Source organism: Dermacentor andersoni, chromosome 3, assembly GCF_023375885.2.
Source record: "Dermacentor andersoni chromosome 3, qqDerAnde1_hic_scaffold, whole genome shotgun sequence".
In the NCBI taxonomy this organism is placed as follows: Eukaryota; Metazoa; Arthropoda; class Arachnida; order Ixodida; family Ixodidae; genus Dermacentor; species Dermacentor andersoni.
The window spans coordinates 11985459-12004230 of NC_092816.1; the positions used below are offsets into that span (position 1 = coordinate 11985459).

Consider the following 18772-nt stretch of genomic DNA (forward strand, 5'->3'; position numbering starts at 1 on the left):
GGCACAAGGTAGTCTTTTTGGCAAGGAAATTGTATGATTTAGTGCAGTCGCGAATTCGTACGAACCATACGGTAATCGTTTGCCTTGCACGCGTCTCTGCAAAGCGGCCAGGTGACATACGGTGCAATGGATGGCAACTGAATTTCGGAAATGCGTTACACTCGCGTATCAGCAGCATGCGACATGTGTTCACACTGACGTCGTGCACTTCAATCGAACCTCCATTCACGCATAATTTGTCGGCTAAAAAGGAAATCGCTATTTGCTGTGCATTTGTTTCAGTCCAGTGGCGTAGCAACAGGGGGGGGGCCGGGGGGCCGTGGGCCCCGGGTGGAAGGGGCCAGGAGGGGGGGTGGGGGTGACAGAAGACCTATGGGCCCCGGGTGCTAGACGACCTAGCTACGTCACTGTTTCAGACTTTTTTTTTTCTTTTTTTCAAGACACTGGTGATAACTGAGCGAGAGGAATGCTCTGCGGACCGTTTTCCCGCGTGCCGTCGGCACTGCTCGAATGAGGCCGCAGCGCGCACAGAGCTCGAAGGGCGCAAGAGAGCTCCACAGCGCGGGCGGTGTCCGCGGCGGCAGTCACACGAGCACGGAAATGGGGCGACAAGGGCGCTTCTAACCGCGACTCGCGGCACGTCCTCTGCGGAGGCTGCCTTTTCCTCATTCCGCGTGCCTGCGCGTTAATCCCGCCCGTGCAGAAGAGCCCGCCGCCGCGTTCGGAACACGCGGAGGACGAAAAGAAAGAAACGCGAGATTCTGGCTGCTTTCCGAAGCTGAACCGAAAATCCACGCCTCTCATTGCGATGCGTCGTTCTGCGGCGCGTATAATACATGCGACTGCGCGCGTGCCATGAGCGGCGCGAATGCCGAGCTGCAGAGCGCCGGGCTGCTCGCCTTGACCGCGACCTGCAAGTTCGAGCTGGCAACTTGGCGGTGTAGCAAGTGTTAAGGACGCTGCCCCGAGGCATCGGACTGCTTCGGCTGACCACACGCGCGATCCGGAAGCTTCACCCGCGCTATAGAGATTTGTTTGTAAGCGCCCGTGGGAAACTATGTAAGCGCCTACACGTGTCGCTCGGCTGTTTCCGGCTTCTTCGCCGGTCACGGACCAGTGCTTCGAAAGCCATGTCTCCGCTATCCTTCCCTACCGGAATTTATTTATTTCTCAATTTTTCCTTCTCCCTCTCTTTCTTTCTATATCTTTCTGGGTACGGGAGAAATTCTGTTTATCGCGCTGTGCATATAGCTGCTCGCGTTTTCCGCTTGTTGGGTAGAAAGGCGTTTCCTGCTGTCTTTCTCTTCTCCCTGCGCGCGCGCGTGTGCGCGCTTATCTTTCTTAGTTTCACCAAAGCCGAAGAAGGCCTCCCGCGAGCTCTAACGGCCCTGGGTGACCCAGTTAACTGTACCTTACGTATTCTAGAGAAAAAAGTACACACGGTCCGCAAAGCACGGCCCTATGCGATGGAGTACAGGCGACGTAACACCCATTTCCTCTTGCAAGCGCTGCACGTAACTGTGTACAGTATATCACGCACTGGACGCACCGCGCAACGCTGATCCTGGGCAGCTTCCGTTAGCCATGCAGTAGAGGTCGACATGCGAAAGAAGTACCGATGAAAAGTTCGCCCAAAAGCAAGGGTCACGATATAATCGCAGAAAAATGATACGAACTATACGAACGGAATCTGCGCCTGCGTCTGTCTGTCTGTCTGTCTGTCTGTCTTTCTTTCTTTCTTTTCTTTTCTTTTCTTTTCTTTTCTTTTCTTTTCTTTCCTTTTCTTTTCTTTTCTTCTCTTCTCTTTTCTTTTCTTATTTTAGAGCTCACACGCGCTCGCCGTTCAAGTGGTAAACATGACCACGTGAATTCATCAGAATGGTACTGTCCAAATAGACATCCTCAATTCCAACTAACAACCTTCAGAAGTCGATAAAGGGGAATGCAGCTGAATGTCAGTTGATGTGAAAGTGGCACTGTGCATCATATCGTACCTACATGTCTTCTAACTAATGGTGGATGGATGGATATATGTTTGTTGTGGGGCATGACACCGTTGAACGCAGGATGCTCATCGCTTTCCTAACCTTCCAGATGCTGCCGTACTGGTCTTGTGCTGGTACATGCCCTACCCCAGAACCCCTTCTGCAAACCGGATCGCCTTCCCTGAATCCACCACTACCCTGGGCTACCCGTCCACCTTTCGTCACCGAATCCGTGAAGACAAGTCCAGTTTTAGCGGCAGAAGCTTCGTTCACCTGGCAACACCCTACGAAGGCGACGTCACCAGTCACAAGGTCAAGCCAGGCAGTATTTAATCGGCGTGGCAAAGCTGATCAGCTGGGGCACGGCACCGTTGAACGCAGGATGCTCATCGCTTTCCTAACCCTCCAGGTTAGTTACTTACAAAATACTAAGGAATTTGGTAGCGACAATCGTTGTCTTCGCGGTGTCGTGCCCCTGCGACTTGAAATGGTGTAGAGTTGTGCGTCTGTACTATGAAGCTGTTGCCTTTGCACTTCTGTCCGATCTAATCCTCTTACTCTCCGGACATGTTGAAGTTAACCCAGGCCCCGACAGAGACACCGTTTCTTCCCTTTCCCAGACGATCAAAGAAGTAAAAGAAAAAATTTCAGAAATACGTACCAATATAAGTGAGCTTAGAGAAGCCAACATTCTCAAAGACAACACAATTGCTGCACTGACAAAACATATTTCTGTGCTAGAAAACGACCATCAGGACGAAGTAATTGCGACTCGACAGAATGATGCCATCAAAGAGATAGCGCTGCTAAAAGCTGAGAGCACTGACACAAACAACAGAATGCGCCGTAATAACTTACTTTTCCTCGGACTGGAAGACAGTGAAAAAGAAACATGGAAAGAATCTGAGAAAAAAATAATCAATTTCTGCGCTAGCAAGCTGGAAATGCATCTAGAACCAAGCGCTATTAAACGTGCTCATCGCATAGGGAAATACCGTCATGAAAGAAAACGTCCGATAATTATCAAGTTGGCTCATTTCAAGTCAAAGGAAAACATTCTGGCCTGTGGGCGGAAACTAAAGGCAACAAACTTCGCTATACGTGAAGATTTCGCTCCTGCTACTCGCATCACACGTTCAAAATTGTTAGATTTCATACGACCACAAAAATGTGCGTTCAAACTACACATAGACAAGTTGCTTGTCAACAATAAGCGCTATCACTACGACCCTACTTCTGACAGCGTGATTGAGGCTACGAGACCATTCATAAAGGCGCATGGAAACAGCGCATCCCAAATAACAAGACATGAAAACGCGCAATGACGGACAACGAAGCCTATCACTCCAACCTCCATCCCGCAATCGTCCCTCATCTTTACCTCTCCTTAACATAGCCTTCACTAACATGCGCAGTTTGCTACCCAAACGAGAACAACTTCGCAGCTTCACTCACGACATCGATGCTGACATCATAGTGTTAACTGAAACGTGGCTAAACGGAGACAATAGAGATAGCGAAATTTTCCCTCCAAATTCCGGCTATGCTCTGTATCGCCATGATTGGAGCAACCGGAGAGGAGGGAGTGTTTTATTAGCTATCAGAAACACCTTCTCATCTTCCCTGATCAGTCGGGATGATCATCTCGAGCTATTGTGGACTTGCGCTTATAACCGTACTGGAAAGACAATTTTTGGCGTGTGCTATAGGCCGCCGGACAGCCATCCGTCATTCTGCGATTCACTCCGTAAAGCGCTAACTGACATTACTGACAAATTCCCTAACGCACCTATTCACCTCTTTGGCGATTTCAATTGCCCTAACATTAACTGGCCTCTGCTTCTGTAACCAACAGGTCACCATTATCCGAAGCTAAACAATTTATTGATCGTATTCTAGACTTCAACCTGCATCAGGTGATATCATGTCTTACAAGAGGGGATAACACTCTTGACCTTATGCTCACATCTTGGCCTGATAGTTTAGAGAGCGTTACCACACTACCCGGTCTTAGTGATCACAACCTCATCCATATCTGCATGACAATAGCACTTAAGAAAAAGTCACCCACAACAAAAATAATAAAAGATTACAAAAGGGCAGACTTTGACGCCATAAATAACAAATTCCAAAATTTTTTACATGATTTTCAGCAGTCTTACTTATCAAGAACTGTCGACAGCAACTGGGAACTTTATAAGAATGTATTGCTCAACCTGGAAGCTAGATACATACCAACAGTTCTCGTGAAATCCGACTCTAACAATGAATAGTTTAACAAATAGCTCAAAGCTCTCCTTACTAAAAAGAAAAGGCTTTACCGAAAAGCCAAACTTACAAATAACTCAGAAACATGGGGAAAATACGAACTGTGCGCTAACCAATATATTCAGGAGCTGACGATAGCCAAAGATAATTTCTTTAATCATGACCTTCTGGCGATTCTACGATCAAACCCCAATAAATTCTGGCGCTTACTTTCAGTAAAGACCCATACTAGACAGATTGAACTAACAGATCCGGATGGTAATCTCATTAACTCTGAAAAATGCGCGTCAGCTCTTAACGACTACTTCACCTCAGTTTTCTCCAACACTAATGACACTCCCATTGAACCAATACCACCACTCCCAGTAAAATTAATGCCAGACATCAAGATCAACCCTGATGGCATATGTAGCCTCTGCAATGGGGGTGTTCGCCTAGCAGAAGGGTAACTAGATATAGGTTGTAGCACTAGGCGTAAACAGGTCGGCGCTATATCGTAACGGGGAAGCAAGCACTTCTCGTCGTCTTCTCTTGCACCAGCACACCAGCACCATGCCCACTGCCCAGTGCCTTCAGTACAATCACTCCCCACTGAAAGAGTAGCCATCCTGGCGACTTAAGGACAGGAGAACACAGGGGGGTCATGGCACTGCTTGAGCCGGGAGACGTGGACAATTTCCTGGCCCCGACGGCGGCGATAGTCGACGCAGAACCGAATGGAGCCATCTTTTTTTTTAACGAGGACAACCGGAGATGCCCAGGGACTGTTAGAGGGCTGGATGATGCCACGCTCCAGCATGTCGTCAACGTGCTGGTCGATGATACGGCGTTCAGCAGCCGCTCTAGAAACAGTCGTACACTCCGAAGCATCTGGCCGGTAAGGTAGAATCGTGTCCATAGTGCATGAAGGCTCGTGTCCGTAAAGGAGAAAGAAAGGGGAGAACCCAGTGGTGCTTTGCGTGGCGGTATTGTAAGCGTAGGTGACGAAAGGTAGAATGCGATCCCAATTCGAGTTGTCAGATGAAGCATACATGGCCATCATGTCACCAAGGGTGCGGTTGAAACGTTCGGTCATCCCATTAGTTTGAGGATGATATGCTGTGGTAGTGCGGTGAATGATGCGACACTCCTTTAGCAATGCTGAAAGGACGTCAGAGAGGAAAACGCGACCGCGGTCGCTCAGTAATTCTCGAGGTGCTCCATGGCGTAAAATCAGATTTTGAAGGATAAAACTGGCGACGTCTTTTGCTGTGGCAGATGCTAGGGCTGAAGTTTCAGCGTACCGCGTGAGGTGGTCGATAGCAACAATAACCCAGCGGTTGCCGCTTGGAGTGTTGGGAAGCGGACCGTATAGGTCAATGCCGACGCGGTCGAACGCGCGCGCGGGGCATGGTAAAGGTTGCAAGGGGCCGGTGGCATGTTGAGGTGGCGTCTTGCGTCGTTGGCATATGTGGCATGACCGGACATACTGGCGAACGAAGCGGTACATACCGCGCCAGTAGTACCGAAGCTGCAGGCGAGAGTATGTCTTTAATACACCAGCGTGGCCACATTGTGGGTCGTCGTGGAACGTGGCGCAGATGTCGGAGCGGAGGTGTCGGGGTATAACAAGCAACCACTTACGGCCGCTGGAATTGCAGTTGCGGCGGTACAGCAGGTTATCCCGAATGATGAAGTGCGTGGCTTGGCGACGAAGCGTCCGAGAGATCGGTGCTGGCGACTGGCTGGACAGGAAGTCAATAAGCGAAGAGATCCACGGGTCTTTGCGCTGCTCTGATGGCATGTCGGAAATGTTGAGGGCGAAGGCACCGCAGGTAGAAATAGACGAGTGGGCAGGGCCAGAGGGCAGGGGTGACCGGGATAGAGCGTCTGCGTCTGAATGCTTTCGGCCTGAGCGATAAACAACGCGGATGTCGTATTCTTGTAGGCGCAATGCCCAACGGGCAAGCCGACCAGTTGGATCTTTTAGTGAAGATAACCAGCATAGGGCATGATGGTCGGTCACGATGTCAAATGGACGCCCGTACACATAAGGACGAAATTTGCCGATAGCCCAAATGATGGCCAGACATTCCTTCTCAGTAACTGAGTAGTTCGCCTCGGCTTTGGTAAGGGTGCGGCTGGCATACGCGACGACGTACTCTTCGAAGCCATCCTTGCGTTGTGCAAGAACAGCGCCGAGCCCGACACCACTAGCGTCCGTATGGATCTCAGTTGGAGCAGAGGGATCGAAGTGTCGCAGTACTGGAGGCGAGGTGAGAACGCGTCGTAGTTCTTGGAATGCGTCGTCGCACGCCGAGGACCAGGCTGATAGGTCAGAACGGCCGGTGAGAAGCTGCGTCAAGGGGGCAATGACAGAGGCAAAGTTACGGACAAAGCGTCGGAAATAGGAGCACAGGCCGATGAAGCTGCGAAGCTCTTTCATGGTGGTTGGTTTAGGGAACTCGGATACGGCGCTAAGTTTTGTGGGGTCCGGAAGGATACCGTCTTTTGAAACTACATGGCCGAGAATAGTAAGTGTACGAGCGCCGAAGTGGCATTTCTTCAAATTTAGTTGCAGTCCTGCAGTGGAGAGGCACGCAAGTACCTGCTCGAGGCGGTTGAGGTGCGACCCAAAGTCGGTGGAAAAAACCACAATATCATCTAAATAACAGAGGCACGTTTTCCACTTCAGCCCTCGAAGAATGGTGTCCATCATTCGCTCGAAAGTGGCAGGCGCGTTGCAGAGGCCGAACGGCATGACAGTGAATTCATATAGCCCATCAGGCGTTACGAAGGCTGTCTTTTGACGATCGGCCTCTGCCATTGGCACTTGCCAGTACCCGGAGCGCAAATCGAGCGACGAAAAGAATTCCGCTCCCTGTAGACAGTCCAAAGCATCGTCGATGCGCGGCAGAGGATAGACATCTTTGCGCGTTATTCGGTTAAGGCGGCGATAGTCGACGCAGAACCGAATGGAGCCATCTTTTTTTTTAACGAGGACAACCGGAGATGCCCAGGGACTGTTAGAGGGCTGGATGATGCCACGCTCCAGCATGTCGTCTGAAATGTTCGACTGGTCGATGATACGGCGTTCAGCAGCCGACACACGATAGGGACGCTGGCGCAATGGTGTTTGCTGACCGGTGTCGATACGGTGAACGACTGCGGACGCTCGACCCAAGGATGGTTGGTCAATGTCAAATGAGGAACGAAAACGTTGGAGGAGTTTGATGGTTTCTGTTTGCTGCGCAGGTGTGAGTTCTGCGTCGACGGCGCGAGCGAAGACGTCTACAGGGGCATCAGTCGCGGCAGGATTAGTGACGGAACAAATCGGAAGTGATGCCGTGTCGCCAAACATTGTGGCCGGGAGAACGCTATCGAAAGCTTCAGCGGTACCCAGGCACTCGCCGCGGAGTAGGGATGATGGGCAGGCGGACGGATTGCACACGTAAAGGGCAGCAGAACCGTCGCAAAAAGTGACGACAGCAAACGGAAGTAGAAAGTTCCGGCGGCGCGCACAAGTGGCCGACGGTGTAAACAGAACAGATGAGTTCGCAGCAGAGTTACATGACACAGGAACCAGAGCGGCGGAGAAAGGTGCGATATCGATGTCAGAGGCGGCAACAACTTTAGGAGAAGAATGGTCGTCATGGTCGCAGCACGGCACGGATAACGTAAGTTCGGCACGAGCGCAGTCGATAAGAGCTTGATTGACAGATAAGAAATTCCATCCAAGAATAACGTCGTGTGAGGAACGAGGTAGGACGACTAATTCTATAACATACATAACGCTTTGAATGACAACCCGGGCTGTGCACGACGCTGAAGGCTGAATGCGATGCGAGGTTGCCGTACGCAGAGAAAGAGAGGTAAGGGGAATGGTCACTTTGTTCAAATTGCGGCAAAGCTTCTCACTAATAATAGAAACGGCGGCTCCGGTGTCGATAAGTGCGTGTACGGTGACGCCGTCTACGGACAGTTCAATTTCGTTCACCGGGTTAGAATGAGGCCTTGAAATGTTCGACGTAAACGCAGTTCTTGCCTCTGGAACTGCGACTGTTAGTTTTCCTCACGGGCCGGGCTGGGTCGGCGAACCATCGGGGAAATGGATCGGCGACGTGGGGAAGGTGACCGGCGTGCATCGAAAGGGAGGCGACTGTAAGATGAGTCCGGAGGAAAACTAGATGGGTCCTGACGCGGAAGTCGAGCAGGCCTGTAGCTTGAGGCGCCCCCACTGGCGGGTAAACGGGGGCTGCGACGGCGGCAGAATCGTGCTACGTGGCCCGGAAAATGGCAGAAATAGCATATTGGCCGGTTGTCAGATGTACGCCACGGGTTGACGACAGGGGCTCCAGCGGCCGAGTAAGGGACGACCATCGGGCGTGAAGGTGGCGGCGGCACATGGAAGGTGCCAGTGGCCCGGTAGGCATCAGGAGCCGGAGGAGCGTAAGGCCGGGCAACAACGTCAGCGTAAGTGAGCGGTCCAGCTGCAGGCTGCGGAGGAGGGGCAGATGGCAGCGCCGCGGCAACTTGGGTCTGAATGACGTCGCGAAGCGAGGGAGCCAAGGTTGTCGACGGCTCGGGTGTGCTGTTCGCCAGAGAGAGTTGGCGTGCCACTTCCTGACGGATGAACTGCTTTATCTCCGGCATTAAGGCAGAGATATCGGCAGCGTCGCGGCCGAAATCCAACGGAGATAGATCCGTGGTGTCCTGCTGAGCAGCGCGCGTTGATGCACGCTGCTTGCGCAGCTCGTCGTAGTGCTGACAGAGCTGTACGACCTCGGCAATCGTCCGCGGACTCTTCGCGACGAGCATCTGGAAGGCTTGGTCATCGATGCCTTTCATGACGTGCTTAATCTTGTCAGCTTCGTCCATAGATGAGTTGACGCGCTTGCATAGCGAGAGCACGTCTTCAATATAACTAGTGAAGGTCTCTTCCTGGCGTTGAACTCGACCACGCAAGCGCTGCTCAGCGCGAAGCCGGCGAACGGCGGGACGGCCGAAGACCTCCGCCAAAGTTGCCGTGAAAGCCGACCAGGTGGTAAAATCGGCTTCATGATTGCGGAACCATAGGTTTGCCACGTCAGTCAAGTAAAAGATGACATTTGTGAGCTTGGCGCGGTCGTCCCACTTATTATAGGCGCTTACACGGTCATATTCGGCGAGCCAGTCTTCCACGTCGTGGTCGTCTGTGCCGCTAAATATAGCCGGATCGCGTTGCCGGATGACGCCAGAACAGACGATGGCGGGGGGCACGGGAGCGGCAGCCTGGGACGGTCCCGGTTCATCCATTGCAACAGCTGGTGGTAGCGTTCGGCTGCGGAGTTCCAGGATGTCGAAGAGAAACCCAGCACCTCCAAATGCAATGGGGGTGTTCGCCTAGCAGAAGGGTAACTAGATATAGGTTGTAGCACTAGGCGTAAACAGGTCGGCGCTATATCGTAACGGGGAAGCAAGCACTTCTCGTCGTCTTCTCTTGCACCAGCACACCAGCACCATGCCCACTGCCCAGTGCCTTCAGTACACCTCATTAATTCACTAAAACTAACCACCTCAGCTGGGTGTGATGGAATTAGCGCCAAAATACTAGTTAACACCAGTAACATTTCTAGCCAGCTACTACATCTAATATTTACGCAATCCTTAAAGACTGAAAGCTTGCCCGACGACTGGAAAAAGGCCCACGTCGTACCAATCTTCAAGACTGGCGACCGCTCCCGTGCTATAAATTATTGCCCAATTTCTCTGACCAGCATTCCTTCTAAACTTCTAGAACATATAATCTCATCCAACGTAATCTCTCACCTGGAATCTATCAACTTCTTTTACCCTCACCAGCACGGCTTCGGAAAACTATTTTCATGCGAGACCCAACTAGCCGAGTTCACCCATGACATTCGACATTTCATGGACCTTCATTTGCAGATTGATGCCATTTTCTTGGATTACTCAAAAGCATTCGACCGCGTTTCCCACAATCACCTATACTTCAAAAACTCGCATTTATCGGAATCCCAAATAGCTTGCTTACCTGGCTTGAACACTTCTTAAAAGGGCGCACACAGTTTACCTCTGCACATAACCATAATTCATCTCTTAGCAGCGTAACATCGGGTGTGCCAAAGGGCGCTGGTTTATCGCCTCTACATGGATATCGCCTGTTTTACGTGGATACATACATGTTCATGGTTATATGCTGCACTTTAGTGGACTATGGTAATTTACCTATATAACCTGTACTATATTGCCTGTGAACCAGGAGAGGAAAGGGGAAGAGGGGGGAGAAGGGGAACATTTTATTATTTCACCGTCTATATTAGTAAACAAACTGTAACCCAATAATTTTGGCAATTCTGTTCTCAGTTTGTGTAAACTCGTGTACAATGTGTTAAAATATGTAACGTTATGTGTGTCCGCTCACTGCCAATGAACTACCACTAAATAATGTATAATAAAAGCGTATATTGCGGGTACAGGGGCGCATGCGCCTTTTGCCCCTGCACCTTTCTTGAAAGTGTACTCAAGATGAAATAAACATTCATTCATTCATTCATTCATTCATTCATTCATTCATTCATACTTTTTCCTCATCTACATCAATGACTTACCTGCTAACATTTAGAATAAATTACGTCTTTTCGCGGATGACTGTGTCCTATATTCCCCAATCAAAGGCTCGAATGAAATCACCGCACTACAACAGGATCTCGATTCCATCGCAGTATGGCGCGAGAAATGGTACATGCCGCTTAACCTTACTAAATGCAAAGCTCTGTCATTCACCCGCCAGCACAGCTTAACCAGCCACACCTACACAATAAATTCAGTTCCTATCAATCATGCCCCGTCTTACAAATATCTCGGCGTTCACATGACATCGACACTATCATGGGCAACTCATATTGACACCATCTGTTTTAATGCTTCACGCGCCCTTGGATATTTAAAACGCAACCTGAAAGCCGCATCACTAGAAATAAGAAAGCTAGCATATCAAACATTCGTTCGTCCGCAGTTACAACATGCGTCATCTATCTGGCACCCTTCCCAATCATATCTAACCTATGACATAGAAGCAATACAAGATCGCGCTGCTCGGTTTATAACTTCCAATTACTCTCGTGATACCAGCATAACCGCACTAAAACGTACACTTGAACTACCATCACTTGCTTCCCGCCGGATCATCTCTCGACTCTGCTTGCTTCGCACCTTTTATTACCATCCACACTCCAGGCATTCCTTGTTAAACCCACCCTTACGTACATCCTCTCGCTTAAGCCACGGTCGTCCCATAGCAAACATTAACACCCGATCATCTGCCATGCACACTTCATTCTTCCCCGACGCTGTAACCCATTGGAACCATCTCCCAGAAGATATTGTGTCATGCAATGAGAACGTAAAACGTTCCGCGAAATGTTAAATAACCACACTGCTTAATTACCTATCCCACCTACCCTTACTCTAGCACGATCTTCATTTTTTTCACAATTGTTTCTGGCTTGTATTTGTTTATTGTTGTTTCTTTACTGTTCTGTACATTCATTCTAACATTGTTACAAGGATTAAAGCCCTCCCTTATGCCTCCGGGCCTTTAAGGTGAAAATAAATGAAATGAAATTAAATGTTTATTTTTATGATAACGGTGGCTTAATTCTTAGCCTGTTTTGTAAAGGGAATGAGGGGAAGGGAATAAATTGGGCCACTGGAACTTGACCGCGGCCACAGTGCTGGAGCAGCTAGAGTCCGCGTGCGAGAAAGAAAGAAAGCGCCTGGCGAGTAATCTTTTCGCTGAGGCTGTCGGTGGCCACACTGGCAGAATCGCCCCGAGGAAAACACAGCGGCGAGTTCACGCGGCGGTGCGAGCGGCAGTGCTTGGCAGGAATACGTTGAAGGCAACGATTACAGGTAGGATCGTTTTATCGCGTGCTGTCGAGAAAAATTCCTTTTAACGGTGCGAAAACAGACACCACACAGAGAACACCACACACGCGCGCTTGTGTGTGTCTTGTTCCAGTGTCACACGACCACTTTCGATCGCGTTCAAGCCCGATCCGGATCGAAATTCTCGACCACGTTTGGCTCCCTCGCGCAGCTATCGCAAAGGCACTAATCGCGACCGAAAAATTCGATCTGGATCGGGCTTGATCACAATCAAAAGTGCGTACTGTGACATCCGCATCGTTCTCTGTGCGCGCGGTGTTACAAATAATACACAGTGAACCGAACCAACTTGTTCAGCGACATGTCCTGTTGGGAACAAGTTAGCCCGTGCGATAAGCGGGACCAGCTGCCGTCGTACCTTGGCCTCGAAGAAGTTCTTCGCGCCCCCAACGCCTGCCTTCTCCACGTCGATGCTCGTCAGCCGCGCAAGTGCGCTGAGGCCGCCGTCCGTGCTCAGCTCGCCGTCACGTGCCTTCTTGAAGATCAGCAAGAACTGCGAGAAGAATCACGACTGTGAACAAAAAGTATATTCGCAAAAATGGTATTGGCCGACGTGGCCAGAGAGGTGCATGACATTCTCTATCAGAGACGGAACTGCAAGACAGGTTAGACTGTAATGGCATCATATCGAGAATCACCTCCAGGTTCAGCTTTAGCAGTGCACAAGGCAACCATGAACGGTCTTTTCTAGTTTTGTAATGTGCGAAGAAGTGTACTTCGACAACTTGCCTAAGTGTGTGTGCAAGCGTTGTGCCACTTGCTCATTTCCACGTAGCCCGATGTCATCATCAATGTTATGAAACTTTATCCGACAAATATAAACCCTTATCAACCCTTATAGGTCGTTATCAGCCTTATCAGACTAGATCCGAGCCTTATCAACCCTTATCGGTCGGTATCAATCTTATATCTCAATTGATCCGATCCTTATCAACTCTGATATGTCTTTGTCAAGCTTATCGGACATGATCCGGCCCTTATCAACTTTATCGGACTTGATCCGGTCGTTACCAACCCTTATCGGTGATTATTAACCTTATTTGAATTGCTCCGACCATTATAAGCCCTCATCACTCTTTTAGCACCTTATCCATTCGCGTCGAATCATTATCTACCGTGATAAGCCCCATATAAATATAACCCCTTATCACTCCTTATCATCTCACTGACTTATATGAAAGTGTTGCGCGACGTGAAGCGCGTAAACCCTCAGAGATTGGCGGCATTTCGGTCGGTGAAGAGATGCCCCAACGGAAGGCGCATTCCGCGACCACAGAAGGGCATCGGAGAGGTGGCGTGTTTCGCGCTACCGTACATACTCGCGTAAGGGCCGCCCCCGTGTAAGGGCCGCACTCCCACTTTGGAGGGCAAAATTTTGAGAAAAAATTCAAAACGTCCCGCCGAAAAGCGAAGTTAGTTCCGTTGCCGCTAGATGACGCCAGCTGCTTTTCCGTCGACGTTGCTCACTGCAGGCCGGCGCCGCCGCGCCGTTATTTCTTTGTGTGGCGCGTCGTTGCGCTGTGTTGGCAGTGTTTCGCCTCTAGAGAAGGGAGCGCTGTTTGAGTCAGCGCTGGTCAGGGACAATGGCCCTGCAACGGAGGTCGTTTACTGCAGCCTTGTGTCATTTGCGTCTCTATTGCCCTCTGCTACAGTTGCGGAAACAGCACGACCCTTTAGCGGGCTTTCATGGGCTGGTTCATGTAAGGTTCGCACTCAGCTAAAATTCTAGAAAAAAAGTGCGGCCCTTACACGAATATATACGGCAAATTTTCGTAAAATTGCAATTTTCCTGATGTATGCAATGCTCTAAGACGGCTCTACATATGTTCCCAGAGATGGCTTTTATTCCACCATCACCAAATCTTTCAAGAAAGTGGGGGTGTGCGAATATTGAAATTTTCCAATACGAATCGAATACGAATAAGGCGAAAAACTGTCTTCGAATATCGAATATATCTATAGTATTAAAAGATTGCAAAACGCGGTAACAATAGCTTTATTACCCTTTTAAAAATAATATTGTATTTTACAAGGGTGCTTCAGGTTAAAGAGGCACTCATTATAGGCAATGCACTCAGGTAATGCTCTCAATCAGGAAAAACGCTTGTTACAGATTATCGGGAAGGAAAATTAACTGCTCAACATGTTAAGAAAGTAAGCGCTCTCTATGCACTGTAACAATATTTCCACCAGTAGAAAAGACTCTTTCACTATAGGAACTGAGGTGGCAGGGATGGCCAAGTACTCCTGAGCGAGAGTACCTAAAAGCGGGCACTTGAAGCGGCCAATGGACTGCCACCACTCACAAGGATTCTTGCCCCTTTCCAGAAGAGGCTCTTCCGCATAGTCTGTAACTTGCCTCTCTGGGACAGATGCCAAATGTGTCTTCTCTTTGTTCATCACTAGATCATCAAAAGCATATATCCATACACTGATGCCACCAGTGGATACAAAGTCGACGCTGGCACGGCAGTGTCCCTACTGGGTTCCACGTCAGCTGCCTGGAGCTCTCTTGTCACAAGGTCTTTCAGCCAGATCATCTGACCAGATGCCTGATGAACTGTGGCCTTAAAGCGCGGATCAAGAAACATGGCCAGGCTGGCCACTTCGTCAAATTCGCACCCCGCAAAACGGGTCTTGACACATTTTGCAAGATTCTTAGCAAACCCTGAGTTGCCTTTTCAACTTTCCAGGCAATGCAGCATTCCAAAAATAATTGGAATTTGACATGGCAAGGAGAGGTACATTTCAGCACTTAAAGGGACACTAAGAATAATAATAAGTCAACGTGTACTATTGAAATACCATCCCAGGAACCTCGAAACGCTTGTTTCATGCGAAGAAGAGACTTATTTTAAGAGAAAATGCGTTCTGAAGCGTCCGCGTACCTCTAGCGCAGTTGAAATCGCCCACCCTCCGATCGAGGAGTGGCGACGTCATGGTCTCATAGTGACGTTTCGCCGTCGGTGAGTAAAACGGCGCCCGCAGACGGCGCTACGGCTTTTCTGCGCAAAACGCAAACGTGCGGCCAGAACACGGAGGAAGGAAACTTCCTTCCTCCATGGGCCAGAGACAGAGCCAAGAGAGAGCCGACAGCAACGCGAAAGCGGAACTATGGTGGCTAGCGGAAGGGAAAGCACGCGACGATAAGCTGGCTCTTTATTTTATGACCGCAACCTTGACGCTCGTTGTAATGGACGACCCTGACAACGACACATTGGCTCGCGATGCTGGGCTCGACTTCAGCGATTTAAGCACTGATGAACGTGACCTGCTTCTGAGGGCTTGCGCTGCCGGCGTTCTACTACGACGGCAACTGTATGTCATGGCTGTACATATTCGCACATTTGTAGCTTTTCCTTCGTTAAAATCAAATGCCGCACTCACCGCCCCTTCTTCGACCTGCAGTTGTTGTTGCGCTTCGGAGAATGCAGGCAAGACCGACGGAACGTACAGCGCTACGGGATAGCATTGCTTTGAAAGGCACTCCACACGACTTCAGTAAGTCGGCGTTCGACTCGTTATCTTCTGGACGAAAGGGCAGCGAGCACACTATGCGATTTTTCGGCTCTTTGCCAACGCGCTGTGGCAGATGTACGGCACTTAACCACTTCGAACGGAGAGGCTCACTCGCTGACACACACTGATAAGCAACGTTGCATGGATTCGACGCTGCAACTGCCCTTGGCCAAGTTTCGCAGACCGTTCGCGCATCCCACGACTTCAGATGGACGTGGCATTCTCGCTGCTTGTTCCAAATGCAAGTTTCACGAGCCAGCATAACCAGCGCAGCACGACGCGATAACGAAACAACTGAAACTCCAAAGCGCGCGCGGCGCAGAGTAGAATGAAAACGAAACCTTTCTATCACCCATACTACTGAAGGGTAACGTCAAATTGTTATTTTTTCTTGGAATCGAGCAGTAGATAAGTAGCATTTTCTTCCGTCTTATAACCTAATGAAATGATCTTAATACGAGTAGTTGAGTACTAGTGACATAAATTATGATGAGGAGTGCCTTCGTCATCGGGCTAGTACCAGAATGTCGCTGGGGGGTCTCAAATCGTGTCATGCATTTACCTCAATTTCTCGGTTACTAAAGCTCTGTTCGCGATTATATTCACGCCTTAGACGTTCTAGAGCATTGCTTTATCACTTTAACTTGACTTCATAGTAACCTTTAGTGTCCCTTTAAAATCACAGTTGTGTCAAATAAAGGTATCTGTGCTCGTGTCCGAGGTGGTGAGCTCAAGTGTGATGGACTCTTTGAGTTCAGGGAGCCTCGAGAGCGTGAAGTACTGACTGTTCCATCTTGTGTCAACATCCTGCACAACATAGAGTACGTCTTTGTTCAAGTGCCTCTGCAGATCGTTCAGTCTTTTCTGCGCACTAGGGCTATGTTTGTAGTATCCTACAATCGCTTTCGCCTTCTTGCAGAGTCTGTTGATTGCCAGAATACACGACATCGCATCGGTGATCGCCAGCTGCAGAGTGTGCGCAAATCAGGCTCGCTGGAGCTATGACACTCTCCTTGCAACAGCTCGGATATTGCGGCCGTCGTCCGTCACGATGTACTTCATGCAGTCGATTGGTATCTCCCAGTCGGTGCATAGCTGCTCCAATGAGGCAGCCACGTTCACAGCCGTGTGACTCTCCGGCATATGTCGCGTGTTCAAAGTGAACTTTTTTATCTCGCACTTCACCGCAAGAAAATTACACGTGAGGCTTATAAGTTGGCACGTGACGTCCAGATATCGCTCGTAAAAGCGAGAGTGCTTGTTCCTAGTTCAAGTGCTCTTCGCCGCTCGTGTCGTACGTTTGCTCTTGTTTCGTCGCGCAGGCGCGGATCGCTGGCAGCGCCGACGCTTGGGTCGCGCAAGCGGATACATGCGGCGCGAGCAGCGCTGTCGATGATATTCGGCCGCTTCTCAGCCAGCCGAGTCGGGCTGAGTTACTTGCGTTGCGTTTCGCGAGACAGCGATAACACGGCCTAACAGGTGCGCTCATCACCACTGGTAGATCGCGTATGTTGTCTCAAGGTATAAAACAAGTGAAAAGGGTGCTTAAGTGAGCTAGTTGATTCATTCTTCGAGGATTGTAGCACCAGAAATTGTGGGACACTACGTCAGGCGTAAAGGAATCAACTCGATCGGTGTTTTCTGACGGTGTTCTAGAAATCTGCCTATCATACTTGAGGTCCTCAGCCAATAATTAAATAGTTTTGTACGCGTGTGAGTGATTTTGAAGACAGCGTTGTGTGCTGCGTGTCTCGTGGATTCCGCAGTTGCTGCCGCTGATTGGGCAGGCGCAGCCGAATAGCGCCGCTGCACTTCCTTCCCGTCCACAGCGCTCTTTCGAAGTCAACGAACTCGTCTGTCCCGCGGAGTGAACGCGCCCACCGATCAGCCCCACTCGGACCGCCGTCGTGTACGGCAGCGGGCTGAATGGCCGACGGTGATTCAGCGCGTACACAGAAGGTTGCGCGCGGACGCCCCCGGCGCCGATATCTTCGCCAGAGAGGAAACGAGGCTTCCGCCTCGAGTGTACGTTGTGCGGGTACCGCCGGAACGCGAAATGCGGCGCACTTCCTCTGCGGTTCTTCAAACGCCGGCTGACTGGGCGCGGAGAAGTGTCTCGGATGCGTTTCCCTTGGCTCGCGAATGTGTATCCGTTCTTAACACGAATTCCTTCGAGACGGTCTCGGAAGAGGCGGTGGTTCTTCTTGGCGATGTTCTGGTCGAACAAGAATGCGAGGTGCATAGCGAACGCCCAGATGCAGTGTGGTCCTTCGCTTTAGGGTAAAACCCGATAACACCCGCTCTTTGCACCGCGAACAAAACTTGTTCAAATCAGGTTAAATCCGATTTCTCCACGACCTTTGCCCTTTCGTAAAGAACAATAAGAAAGCAAGTAGTCAATATATATGCTATTATAATATTATTATTATACAAATATGGTATACACCTCCTTTTTGTTTTACGCACAACCGAAAGCTGGCATGCTCAAAAATATATTATGTTAAGCGCGATCCCGGCCTTGAGTGGATGAAGGCGTGTTGCTTTTTTAGTAGCCGCGTTTAAATGAATATGACAACGGCACATTGCATAGCGTTTCCGGCACGTCGAATAGATGTAAACGGCGGTGATGGGCTGGCAAGCGAATTAACGCAGCGCTGACGCTGCTCTACATGGCGAATGGCGTCGCTGTGAAGTTGAGAGTACCCAACTACGTTATACATTCAAAGAAGGGTGGCTGATTCGTCTAGTTGGTAACACATTACTGTTGCTGCAAAAGGGTAGACTATATAGGAACCAGTAAAACATTACGACAACAGACGAGGACTAAACGCCTGACAGCTATAGGTCTAGGATGGGCACAGAAATGTTCCCAATGCATATTATAATGAATGCTTCAAGAAGGGTTCCTATAAGTATAAGGAATAACATCGTCCCTCCTGCAAAGCATGTCCGTGTCCACTGCTATTTGTATTTTTTCCCCTTAGGTTAAATAGTGCAGAGAGCAAAGCAAAAATGTACTGCCAAACCCGTCTGTATTTGTTGTTTTTGTTAATGTTTCTTTTTTATGTATT

General features: G+C 49.7%; 1 protein-coding gene and 1 long non-coding RNA gene across 2 annotated transcripts in view; both read right to left on the reverse strand.

Moving 5' to 3' along the window:
- Swip-1 (EF-hand domain-containing protein D2 homolog Swip-1) overlaps positions 1–18772 on the reverse strand; it is a 95830-nt gene that overhangs the window by 14733 nt on the left and 62325 nt on the right. The window contains exon 3 of the mRNA XM_050169773.3: positions 12541–12675. Within this exon, the coding sequence (XP_050025730.1) occupies positions 12541–12675 (135 nt within the window). The remainder of the gene's footprint in view (positions 1–12540; positions 12676–18772) is intronic.
- On the reverse strand, positions 1732–12324 carry LOC140216688 (uncharacterized). Its single transcript, XR_011893269.1, has 2 exons — positions 9762–12324; positions 1732–4666 (listed from the first exon to the last, which is right to left on the reverse strand). It is a non-coding gene; the product is annotated as an uncharacterized lncRNA (long non-coding RNA).